The 13749-nt window shown below is 37.4% G+C and overlaps 2 protein-coding genes across 2 annotated transcripts; both read left to right on the forward strand.

The window, feature by feature from the left end:
* The first annotated feature begins 181 nt into the window (after positions 1-181).
* LOC142989297 (interferon-induced protein 44-like) lies at positions 182-13115 on the forward strand. Its single transcript, XM_076138771.1, has 8 exons — positions 182-200; positions 10985-10996; positions 11134-11167; positions 11411-11609; positions 11756-11908; positions 12054-12225; positions 12345-12445; positions 12576-13115. Exons 2-8 carry the CDS (start codon positions 10987-10989, stop codon positions 12735-12737), a joined length of 831 nt encoding a protein of 276 aa, XP_075994886.1. The 5' UTR covers positions 182-200; positions 10985-10986; the 3' UTR covers positions 12738-13115.
* Positions 3473-8237, forward strand: LOC142989302 (interferon-induced protein 44-like). The gene is made up of 9 exons (XM_076138777.1): positions 3473-3492; positions 4003-4056; positions 5685-5720; positions 5952-5985; positions 6407-6605; positions 6709-6861; positions 6984-7155; positions 7267-7367; positions 7787-8237. Exons 3-9 carry the CDS (start codon positions 5687-5689, stop codon positions 7946-7948), a joined length of 855 nt encoding a protein of 284 aa, XP_075994892.1. The 5' UTR covers positions 3473-3492; positions 4003-4056; positions 5685-5686; the 3' UTR covers positions 7949-8237.
* Positions 13116-13749: the final 634 nt, after the last annotated feature.

Consider the following 13749-nt stretch of genomic DNA (forward strand, 5'->3'; position numbering starts at 1 on the left):
AATGAAAAAAGGAAACTTTTACATTATAGCTATACCCAGTGAGATGGAGACAATGAGCTTGTTAATTGAAAACAACCGGAGCACTCTGGTGAAACTGAAGGTTTGAAGCTGATTCCATTTCCTGTAAGACATAAAACGAAATATCTCATCATATCTCACACAAGACACGTTCACACGGAGCTGCACTTTAAAACAGCAAGGTAAAGATTTACTATTGTCCATAGATTTGCCAATAATAGTTGAAGCAATAGTTGTAGGTGTTGTACATTTTGTTCTCTATTTAATAGGGATTATCTTTGAGAAATTGTAATGTTGTAACTTGAGGTTCAAGGTCCTTCTTTGGAAAACATCTGCAGTACCTCAGAGAAACTCTGAGAGGGATAATCTTTAAGAATTGTATTTGGTTTAGTTTGATCCAACTTTGACAGACATTGAGACTGTATATGTCTCTATGAACGGCTCATTCTATGTAATGTGTATTAGGATGGACCTCTTTCAATTTTCCATTTCATCAAAGTATTGAAATGGAAAAATTGCTGTTGCCCATCAACTTTAACACTCTGGGGTCATATTTTTGTGAATTTATTTGAATAACATGATAAACTGTGTGCAGATCTTGCCAAACAATTTGTCATTTTAAATTTAATTTGAGTTTACTATTGAAGAAAGAATGAGCTATGCACGGTTTCATCTTACTGTGTCAGTTTAACCACTGATGCAAAAACAAAACAACAAAATAACACATAAATAAATACAAATATAAATCATTGTTATAACCTTACAATGTGATATCATGCAAAGCATCACCTTGTCTACAACAGTATCTCCATGTTATGTCATATTTGATTTCATGCTATAACTACCAGTATATGATCATTTAAATATGAGATTTGAATATTTCATGTTGACATGTGAATGTTTTAATCTACAGGAATGGGAGGAGGTAAGTCTTGACCTGCTACACTGCACCCTTCTCATCAGGTGATGCTTCTGATCATTAGTGTAAACATGTAGTCACACTACACGTCACATATTTTACACACTCTGAGTAACAGCATCCAGCTGAGATAAGATGTGAGTGTTATGGTTCAAACTACATCAATTCTAACCCCTCATTAAAGCAGGATGACAACTTTCTACAAATGTACAGATTTCAATTTACTACTATCATTTACTGAACTGTGTGTTTGTATACTTCCTGTCAATGTGATCTTGACACATTGTTCAATTTCATACCAGTACCACATTGGGGCCAGCTATGATTTGGCACTCAGAGTCAGATTTGTAATTTCTTTACCAAGGCATATAAACCAATGACCATAATACCAAAGAGAAACGGTCTTCAGGTTTCAGCTTTGTCGCATTTGTCCACTGTTGAGGGATGTCAGGGGTATGGTGTCTTACATTTCCCTGCACAAACAAGTCTGACCACAGAAAATCTGCAGCATCACCTGCAGATTTCACTTTTCAAACCTTTGTAAAGCTTTTACAACCAGCATTCACTGTGAACGAGACATTTTAGCTTCATACTGTATAAATACATCAAAATGTACTTTTTGTCTGGTTTGCGTAACTACACATTAAAATTCATGGATTTCTTTATCAATTTAAGTGGGGTTTTTAATCACGCTGTACTAAGTGGTTAAATGGCACCATTATCATTATCACCAGCAGGTGTCAGTGTTCACAAATTCTCCTCATACATCCTAAAACATCCTGGTTTAGATCGTGTAAACCAGGGGTGTCAAACTCAAATACTCAGTGGGCCAAAATGGGACTCAGTCGTGGGCCAGACTCCATATCTCTTGAAAAATGGACTACAATTGTGTATGTTTTCCCTCCTCTCCAGATAAATAATGATTAACTTTTTCATATGGAAACATATTTAAGTTTAGCTTAAACATTAAGTCTGGAACAAGCACAGTTTAATATTATAAACACATGAGAAATAGATTTTCAAATAAGAGATACATCAGTGGCATTCGTTTCGTATTTTCATCTAAATAAATAAAAGAAAATCATTATTATGCCTCTCTCTATCTGTAACCTTTCAAGTTCATTTTCAATGGAAACTTTTTTTTCACAGAACAACAGAACAACCCAAATAAAAGAATAATTTCCCTCAATGAAAATCCAACATTTCAACTATTCTAGGTCAGGCAAGACAAAAGTGCATAAAGAAAAGCTCAGTTTGCTAAACTCTGATTTACTCTGACGCACATAGATCTGTGCTGCCGAACATAGAGAGCGTTTGAGCAGCTTGGGGACGGAGTTGTTGGGGAATTGTGTCTGGGATGAAACGAGGAAACAGAGTCATACTTTGACTTGAGCGTGTCACTACACCGGACTTCAATCAGCTCCATTCAGAGGTTGGTTGATGCGCGTTCCACGTCAAATGCAAATGGATTACTAAGCAGTCCAAACCTACATTTCTGGGCTTCAAAGTCGGCAAATCGCCGGGTAAACTCGGCGCTGAGTACGTACGAACTGTGCACTTGGCAACACACAGGTAGAGATCTGCTCTTTCATGGTCTGGCGGCACGGAAAATGGCCCGGGTTTCCTTGCAGCATCCGAGTTTCCCACAGGCACAATTTAGTTTGAAGAGCCCTCACCGCAGCGTACATGTCTGTAATGACACGGGCCCGCCCCTGAAGCTGCAGGTTGAACACTTCGAGATGGCTCGTGATGTCACAGAGAACGCACCCGCAGAGCATTCTGGGATGTGTAGTATTAGCGGTGCATGCGCTATATACCGGCGGGCCAGCTCTAGCAGACATCTGACATTATCTCGCGGGCCAAATATAATTACACTGCGGGCCAGATTTGACACCCCTGATTTAGAGCTTTAGAGACAGATTTGAAACGAGTTTAGTTTTTAGAGTGAAAGGAAATATCAATCTATTCTTGTAAGGTCTGACTTGCTGGTCTTCACCTGGTCTCTATAACAAAGTAAGACTATGAGCTGATCAGTGACTGCAGGAAGCAGGTGGCAAGAGCACAGTTCTGTCCTCATCAATGGATCTAAAGTGGATCAGGTGAAAGACTTTAAATCCCTAGGGACCCCCATCACCTGGACCTGACATAGAACCTCCCAGGTTAAAGAGAACCCACAAAGACTTTACCTCCTAACCTTCAGAGGGCAAGAAATGTACATATACACAACATATAAATGACCCATTCAAAGAATATCTCTCTCACACACACACACACACACACACACGCACAGGCACACGCAAACACACACACACACACACACACACTTACCAACTACCATCTAGCTTTGAACCCAGACGCCTGTGTTTGTTTACAGTCACAGTTACATGATCTCGTGTATTTCAAGATCAGTTAAGGGTGTGAACGCACAGGATGTGTGACTCAATCTGAAACTGAAAGTGATGATCAACTTCCTGTAAGTCACATGGGTGGAGGAATTTTTTTTTTGTAAAAAGAAGCCTACACACACATCACATTCTTTGGAGACTGCAGAGAAGGTAGTTAGATCATTTTGATGAAAGACTGATAAGAATATTATAGTCTTGTTACTGCACTATTTGTCAATTCACTTTAGGTGTTACAATTCTCCTACTCTGAAATAATAACATTTAGCACACATGTACTGTTTGTTCACATAAATCATGGGTGGGGCACCTGTTTCCTGTCGCGAGCCATTTTGATGTCTGCTGTCTGTGATCTGCTCGGAGCGATCTGCTGGTCGCGGACTTTTGTTGAGTCCGCGAGTCCTGCTGTTGTTATTTTTTTTCATGTTCATCTCATCATAATTTATATGCAGTTGATAAAAGTGTTCATTTTATAAACCAGTGAACTCTGGCAGAATCCAGTGTAAATAAGTATTAACAGTGTAACCATTAAGACAGTAAAATGCAACAATCACTATTTAGATTTTGAGTAAATTGTTGTCTTTAGGCAATGTGTTCCTTACCTTAAAAATCATGTAAAGTGTGGCACATGTTTACGTGTTGTCTTCATCGCTTAATTTGCAGTAATAGGAGGAAGCGAGTCTACACCTGACCCACCTGAACCCTACCCACCTTTTGGTAAGATATTTCACACACTAAAGGACATTGTTAAAACTTGATACTTGATACAAAATAATACATAATTACATGATTTTGATTTTGATTTGATGATGATCCTCGCAAAATCTTTATAACATGTCTTTGTTTTCAAGAGAAGATGATCGAAGAAAATATTGAAATATTAATGAGATACGTTTGATATTGATTTTGGGGAAAATAGTTGCTATATTGCTTAATAAATATAATCTATAGACTAATCGACTAAACACAACATATAAATGACGCATTCAACGTATAAAACACACGGGCACACACACACACACACACACACACACACACACACACACACACACACACAAAACATGTCTTCCTGACAGCGATGACTCAAAACCCCTGACCCACACTGAACCAATCCTCCATCCAAAAATGTGGTATCGCCCATCACTACCTTCTACACCTGACCTCTCCTGCCCTATTTCTGCACATTTTTTTCTTCACGTTACCCCTCACCTTACCCTTGACCTCTCACCCCAACTTCTGATTGGCTCACCTCCCGATACCTGTATTTTAACCTATACAGTCTTTAATGCATGTAAACATTATTTTACATTTTTAACAGTAGTAATTTCACCTTTCAAAATAAGACAAACAGAATAAAAATACAAATACACCTTAAGAAATACACCAAATTCCCATAGGGCTACATACATATACTTCTTAAAACACACACACACACTTACCAACTACCATCTAGCTTTGAACCAGGCGCCTGTGTTTGTTTACAGTCACAGTTACATGATCTTGTGTGTTTGAATCAGTTCAAGGTATGAACGCACGGGATGTGTGACTGAATTAGAAACTGAAAGTGATGATCAACTTCAAAGTCATCAAAGTCACATGGGTGGAGGAAAATTGTTTTTATAAAAGAAGCCTACACACACATCACATTGTTTGGAGACCACTGCAGAGAAGGTAGTTAGATCATTTTGATGAAAGACTGATAAGAATATTATAGTCTTGTCAGTGTACTTTTTGTCAATTGACTTTAGGTGTTACAATTCTCCTACTCTAAAATAATAACATTTAGCACACACGTACTGTGTGTTCAAATAGATGGTCTGGATATTATTCTTATTTGATTACTCTTGTTTTTGAATAATAACCGTTAATAGGAAACTCTTTGTGCATTCCTTCATCCCTCATTTTACTCTTCTCTAACATTATTTGTCTTTCCAGCTGTCTCTTTATGGATCTTTACTCTCTTTCTGGGGTTTGCTGCAACTTATACCTGTGCTATCTAAACTACTGGACCTTGGGATTTGTTTTTCTGTATCAATCTTTGCTGTCGAAAATGGGACCTCAGGGACCTCAGAGAACTCTATTTTGTTGCTGCTGTTGTTATTTGTTTTCCTGTTCATCTCATCATATATGCAGTTGATAAAAGTGTTCATTTTATAAACCAGTGAACTCTGGCAGAATCCAGTGTAAATAAGTATTAACAGTGTAACCATTAAGACAGCAAAATGCAACAATCATTATTTAGATATTGAGTAAATTGTTGTCTTTAGGCAATGTGGTCCTTACCTTAAAAATCATGTAAAAGTGTGGCACATGTTTACGTGTTGTCTTCATCCCTTAATTTGCAGTAATGGGAGGAAGCGCGTCTAAACCACCTTCTCCTAGTAAGATATTTCACACACTAAAGGACATTGTTAAAACTTGATCAAAATAATACATAATTACATGATTTTGATATAGTTAGTCAATAGATAGATAGATAGATAGATAGATAGATAGATAGATAGATAGATAGATAGATAGATAGATAGATAGATCATGTACATTTTCAAACTGTTAAAAATGCCACATTTTGGTTAGTTTTTTTGTTGACAAATTTGTGCCCATGTTATCAGAGTGGTGTACGTCATGGAGGGACATAACCTGGGGGTGAGTACTCAAAAGAAGTCACTGTTGTGCCATGTTGAGCTGTGTGTGCTGTTTGTTATAGGGAGGACCAAAGAAGAAAGTGACAGCAAAAGCTTGGCCACTCCCAAAGGAGAAGAGATGCCAAAGCTCTCTCTCCCCTTTAGTGCAGTTACAGGAGAGATATGTAGTTTAGAATCACTAATAAAGATGTTTAATACAATAGCATAGTGTTTCACTCACTGAAAGCTTTTGTATGTAGTAGTTGGTGTAAAGTGTCAACATATCAGTTTGATTCAGGTTCTCTATGATTATATAGAATTTCCTTTAAAAGAAAATTCTTCATGACAATTTAAAAGTTCTGCCTACTGTATGGGAAACCAGTTGATCGCAAGAGTATTATGTATTTTAATTAAGTTAAGTTGCTTCTTGTTTATTTGGACAGTGATAACACCGAGCAGGCATGCAGTGTGAAGGCCTACCACCCCTCTAACAACAATGCCAATCACCTTCGAGTTCTGCTTCATGGGCCGGTTGGTGCTGGTAAATCCAGTTTCATCAACTCTGTCACCAGTACTCTACAAGGCAAGATAAGTGTTGGAGCAATGACAGATGCAACGTCTGGGCGAAGCTTCACCAAGAAAGTAAGAATATCTAGATTGATGATATGTGTGAATTCATTTCTTTAGTGTTATGTGCTTATTACTGAATACTGATCTTACTTCACGTTTCCCAAATGTGTTAAAGTACAAAACCCACAAAATCCGCACAGAAAGCCAAGGCACCTTCTACCCTTTTGTCTTCAATGACATCATGGGCCTTGAGGTAGAAGCTTACAATGGAATCAGTGTGGGGGACTTGAAACTGGCCATGAGGGGACGTGTGAAAGATGGTTATGAGGTACAATTATCATATTCTTTCAACTATAAACACAATTTTGATTGAATCTTAAAAGACAGAGAGCAAAGAGAGTGTACAAATGCAACTTATATTGTTTATTTGTGTGTTACATTGTTGTCTAGTTCAGAAATGGTTCAGAAATGTCAGAAGATGACCCATTCTACAACAAGGACCCCACTATAGACGACAAAGCTCATATTCTGGTTTGTGTTATTCCCATCGACACACTGTCTATAATGAAAGATGAAGTCGTGCAGAAGATGAGGGAGGTCAGACTAGCAGCCAGGGACCTGGGTAAGAGCAAATGGTATTAGCTACATTCAACAGAGTTACCTTGTGGTGTATGAACTTCATAACCTTACATAAAACCAGATGAAATGACTGAGGTGTTTTCTGTATCTGCAGGGATTCCCCAAGTGGCTATTCTTACCAAAATTGACAATGCCGGTTCTAAGGACAGCCAAGATTTAAGGAAAACATATGAGAGGCAATACCTGAAGGAAAAGGTACATTTGTAAATGAGATTTGAATGTTATTGTACAATGTGAGGGACCTGTGTTGTTAGATGTGACTGAGCCAGTTACTGTAGATATGTGTTGATCTGCCTGCCAATCTGAGGAACGACTGGTATCATAGTGATTGTGCAGCTGGTAATGGCAGGCTCGGCAGGTCAACACATACCTTAGTAACAGGTATCTCCTTTGTCATATGGTCTCATGGATGTGCAGTTATCAGTCCTTGTTCTGTTGTTCTTGTCTCTAAGCTGCATAACAACAATGCCCTATCTGCAGTTACTACCTCACTCACATCTAACATCACAATTTCCCTCACAACAAAAATCACACTCACAAAAATAAAACCTTTACATTATTTGACCTTGTGAATCTCAACCACATCACCTGACATTCTGTTTTTATATACTTAGGCTGAGGAATTCAGTCAACTGCTGGGGTTACAGCTGAACTGCATCTTCCTCGTGAAGAACTACAGTTCAGAGACCAGAGTCAATGCAGATGTGGATACACTGATCCTGGATGCGCTGAGTTCCATACTCACCTATGGAGATGATTTCCTCAATGACTTGTAAACCTACATGCTGCTAACAACCACTGAATGCTGCAGTTGCATGATAACAATTAATAATTATTGCACATGTTGCCAAATGAATGACCTGCTACTCCTACTACTAATCCGGTGTGCCATTGTTGTGTTGTGTAGTGTTATTATTATTGTATTGTTGTGGCAAAAAGAATGTTACATTATATCCTGCATGTCAAGTTCAATCATTTAATACCGTATTCTGAATCAATTCAAGGCTGGACTAAACTCATGTTTGTTGCTGAGACTTTGCTGTTTTTTCTAAATACTCTGAACACATCTGATTCTTTTGTGAGATTTTTAAGTGTTGAGAAAAGTTCCGGAAGATACACTGGCCTTCTACAAGCTTTTCCTTCAACAGAATTGTCACAACTTCTTTCATTAGCTAAGCTTTGATACTTGTCTTTGTTTATGTAATCCAAATTAAAAAAACATTATTTTAGTTTGCCTTTATTTTTCATTTTGATTCTGCATGATTCCTTACTTGCAATGTCTTGGTAGGATTCAGGAGGACATTTTCTGGCTACACCAAGTAACATGTTTGAGGCATCTTTGGGCTCCTTTGAAATAGTTATTTAGCAAACAGTGGTAAGATACTTTTCATCCTGTGGCAGTTTGAGCTCAGGATATTCAAAGACTTCCTCAATTATAGATCAATTCAAGGGGAGGGTTGGTGGAGTTAATTCAGGAATTGTGGAAATTGAGAATGGTACCAAGCATCAGTTCTTAGTCCAATCCTCTTTCACGGAAAGATTTATGACATCTTTCAACATCTTCATCTTAGATTTGGTTTGTCTCTATTTGTGGATGATGGCGCCATCTGGAGGATTCAAGTTCAAACACCTGTGAACATACTGCACAGTATATACACACTTTTTTGTGGCTGCCAGGGCATTCAGGAGCTGCAGGTAATGAGGAAGTGAGGAAGCACAGAATGCTTTGGTATAATTAGGGAAGTATCAGGTGACAAAGAGAGTAGGGGGGGAAAGGAGGGGTGGAATTTATTTTTCTTGACAGGACAATGCAAGGGACAAGATGACTGTTGTTGGCTCACTTGCTGGACCTGATTCTTGTCTCTCAGAGCTGCATCTTATCATGTGTCAGTTGTAGGCCTGAGATAAAGGTTCAAATCAAAGTCACATGTTGATAATGTTCATTGTGTAAATATTAGCAAAAAGGGTGGGAGCAGAGGGAAAGGCTACAGTTTATACTCTTACTGTGACATAAGAGTAACACAAGAATGAAAAAAGGAAATTTTTACATTAAAGCTATATCCTGCACAATCTGTGCACCAATCAACAGCGTGGTAGAGACAATGAGCTTGTTAACTGAAAACAACCGGAGCACTCTGGTGAAACTGAAAGTTTGAAGCTGATTCCATTTCCTATAAGTCATAAAACGAAAGTGACACAGCATATCTCACACAAGACACGTTCACACGGAGCTGGACTTTAAAACAGCAAGGTAAAGTTTCACGATTGTCCGTAGATTTGCCAATAATAGTTGTAGTTGTAGCAATAGTTGTAGCAGTTGTAACACTTACACTAGGTGTAAGTGTTGTACAGTTTGTTCTCTATTTAACAGGGATTATCTTTGAGAAATTGTAATGTTGTAACTTGAGGTTCAAGGTCCTTCTTTGGAAAACAACTGCAGTACCTCAGAGAAACTCTGAGAGTGATAATCTTTAAGAATTGTATTTGGTTTAGTTCGATGTGCATCCAACTTTGACAGACATTGAGACTGTATATGTCTTTATCAGAGGCGGACAGTAACGGGGTACATTAACTTGAGTACTGTACTTAAGTACACTTTTTAGGGATCTGTACTTTACTCGAGTATCATGTTGGGGGAGTACTTATGACTTTTACTCAAGTACATTTGAAAGGCAAATATCGTACTTTTTACTCATTACATTTCTATCCATAACCATAGGTACTCGTTACTTTTTCTGGCAGTCGAAATATAATAGCCTGTGTTCTGGACAAGTGTTCTGGACAAACGAACACCGATAAAAAAAGAAAGTCAAACTTATCAGAGGCCGAGACTTTACCACCACTGTTGATGGGTAATATTTGTCTTCATTAATTATTATCAACTTGTCACACATAGGTTTAGGAATACTGTGTGTGTGTGTGTGTGTGTGTGTGTGTGTGTGTGTGCGCGTGCGTGCGCGTGTGTTGTCACACATACACACAAATTAGCTGCATTTTCTTTTTTCTTCTTGCATATAAACCCATTCATTCGAGCACGATTTTATTTTCATAATTTGTTACATTCTTCAAGGTATTAACATTAAAGATTCCATTTAAACTCCATCCAGGAGGTTTCTATAGGTAAAGGTAAGCACTGTGGCAGTAATAATACAATATTTAGAAAATGTACTCTTGGTACTTGAGTACTTTTAAAAACAAGTACTTCAGTACTTTTCTTAAGTAAACATCTGACTGTAGTACTTTTACTTGTACTTGAGTAAAATTTAACAAGCGGTATCTGTACTTTTACTTCAGTAATGAAGCTGTGTACTCCGTCCGCCTCTGGTCTTTATGAACGGCTCATTCTATGTAATGTGTATTGGGATGGACCTCTTTAAATTTTTCCATTTCATCAAAGTATTGAAATGGAAAAATTGCTGTTGCCCATCAACTTTAACACTCTTGGGTCATATTTTTGTTAATTTGGTTGAATAACATGATAAACTGTGTGCAGATCTTGCCAAACAATTTGTCATTTTAAATTTAATTTGAGTTTACTATTGAAGAAAGAATGAGCTATGCATGATTTCATCTTACTGTGTCAGTTTTACCACTGATGCAAAAACAAAACAACAAAAAAAACACATAAATAAATACAAATATAAATCATTGTTATAACCTTACAATGTGATATCATGCAAAGCATCACCTTGTCTACAACAGTATCTCCATGTTATGTCATATTTGATTTCATGCTATAACTACCAGTATACGATCATTTAAATATGAGATTTGAATATTTCATGTTGACATGTGAATGTTTTAATCTACAGGAATGGGAGGAGGTAAGTCTTGACCTGCTACACTGCACCCTTCTCATCAGATGATAAAACAGAAACTGTCCAAGTTATAATCCACTAACACTCATGTTCATGACAAAATATTAAACAATGCTTATCTCACATTCCCATTTTCCCTTCAGCACTCTTGAGTACGCCATGGAGGGAAATGTCAGGGTGAGCTCTCTGACTGGGCCTTTGATGTGTGCTTCTGATCATTAGTGTAAACATGTAGTCACACTACACATCACATATTTTACACACTCTGAGTAACAGCATCCAGCTGAAATAAGATGTGATTGTTATGGTTCAAACTACATCAATTCTAACCCCTCATTAACGTAGGATGACAACTTTCTACAAATGTACAGGTTTCAACTTTAATCAAATCTAATGTTTCTTTGATCATTTACTGAACAGCGCCAAAACGGGTGATCTGAAGTTTATGAGAGACTATAAACCTCAGAACAGTGAATGCCAACATTTGAGAATTCTGCTGTATGGACCAGTTGGTGCTGGCAAATCCAGCTTCATCAATTCTGTCAACAGTGTTTTAAAAGGCAGTATGACAGGTCGATGTGCAGACGATGCAATTGGTGGGGAAAGCTTCACCAAAACAGTACGGATACACCAATTAATTTAATATTTCATTTTTAAAACTTTAAGAATAAATGTAAGAATGTATAAAGTTCAGTGATCATTAGCTGTGACAGAAGTACACCAGTTTTTTAATTGTTATAATAACTTCACTTTTCTGGTTTATAGTTTAAAACTTACAGATTCCCCAAAGGAAGCCCAAAAGCCTTTTACTCTTTTGTCTTCAATGACATCATGGGCATTGAAAGTAATGCAGACTTAGGCATTTGTGTGGAAGACATCAAACTGGCCATGATGGGACATGTGAAGGATGGCTATGAGGTAACCTGTAACCTGCTTGATATTATTAAAGTAGATCAGTTTGACTACGTACCTATTTGACATTCAATATTTATGCCCAAACAAAATTACAGTATATGAATATATAAGAATATGAGTATATTCAACTGTATTTATTTTTTTGTAGTTCAAAAATGGAACTGCTTTGGCAAAAGGATCTCAGAGCTACAATGCATCCCCCACTCTAAATGACAAAGTTCATGTTCTAGTTTGTGTCATCCCTGCTGACAAACTTGCATTAATGGCGGACGAATTTATTGGAAAGATGAGGGAGGTCAGACTCGCAGCCCGAGACTTGGGTAAGAACAGACAACATTTGCTTCTTGTACAATCATCAAGTCATATTAGGTTTTAGGAATCAAAATAAAATGAAAATCAGCATCAAATGCTGAGTAAATTTGTGTATCTGTACCTGTAGGGATTCCCCAGCTGGCTATTGTCACTAAAGTTGATGAGGCGTGTCCCAACGTCCGCGAAAACATAAAGAACGTGCATAAAAGCAAATCCCTGAAGCAAAAGGTGAGTCATAATTTCACTCATAACCTTGTAATATAACCAACTGTAAGATAGCTTTACACGTCAAAATCCCATTTGGTCACCACTGTACATTAATTGGTCAAATTATATCCTAATATTTTAAAACCTATAGGTTGAAGAAGTCAATGCAAAACTTGGATTATCAGTGAACCGCATCTTCCTTGTGAAAAACTACCAATCAGATGTCTCTGTCAATGATGATGTTGATGCATTGATTCTGAGCACACTGAGGCAAATGATTTCCTATGGGGAAGACTACCTGGATAACCTGTAGACACTGCTGAGCAACATCACACATCAAGATCATTATCTAGATGTAAACTGCTGGTGCAAGTGATGGGCCGACGCCCCCTGGTTCAAGTTTGAAATTACCATAACATTTTGTAATGTTAGGGTAATTGTAAAATGTAATCAGAACTATTAGACAAAGCCATGGTATTTAAATTACATGTTGTTTTGCTTTTATGTATTGAAAGTACTCAATTCTAGGCACATATGCGTGTTGTGTTTGTTGGTGGTTATTGTTTCTCCAGTTGAACTGTGATAAAAACAGTTTAATTATATTTTTTCTCTTTTTATTATTTTACGAAACACAAAAACTAATTTGCAATGCCAATGCCAATGTTGCATGACTTAGTGAACTTATTTAATTTAGTGTGTTTTTGATTTAATTATTCACCAAGCTGCTGTTCCTATATGTTGGTTTTATATGTTGTTTTATATGTTGTTTCTTTTTTTTCCTTTTTTTTTTAATATGTTATATGCACCTATATTGCACCTAGGACCAGAGCAAATTCCTCTTAAGTGTAAACTTAACTGGCGAATAAAGCACCTCTGATTCTGAATCTGACTGAAGCGTAGAAATTTATAAAAAGTCATAATAAAACACAATCCATATAACCAGGTAATATATGAGTGTGCGACTGGATCATTTCTATAATGATTATACTGTCCCAACATTTCATATCACACATATGAAGCAGAATGTCATAGTATTCTCACTGAAGCTTGCCATTACTTGTGCAAGGCCCTGTAGCAGGTCAGCACAAATAACATAGGTTACGTTTTAGCACGATCGTGACGTCGTTACGTGATCTGGTCACCAAATCAGCTGTTTTGATGATGCCTTCACGTGTCGTCGGAAGATTACACTTTTTAATGTGGAGCATAGGATTGCAAAACAATAAGACTGACAAAAGATGTAACTTACAGGACTACAACAACTGGTAAATGTAACGTACCTCTATCTGCTGTGTAAAGTTCTGATATTAGTATATCATCAACCT

Source organism: Genypterus blacodes, unplaced genomic scaffold (genome assembly GCF_046128005.1).
Source record: "Genypterus blacodes isolate CSIRO-AG114 ecotype Tasmania unplaced genomic scaffold, CSIRO-AGI_Gbla_v1 ptg000401l_1, whole genome shotgun sequence".
Classification (NCBI taxonomy): domain Eukaryota; kingdom Metazoa; phylum Chordata; class Actinopteri; order Ophidiiformes; family Ophidiidae; genus Genypterus; species Genypterus blacodes.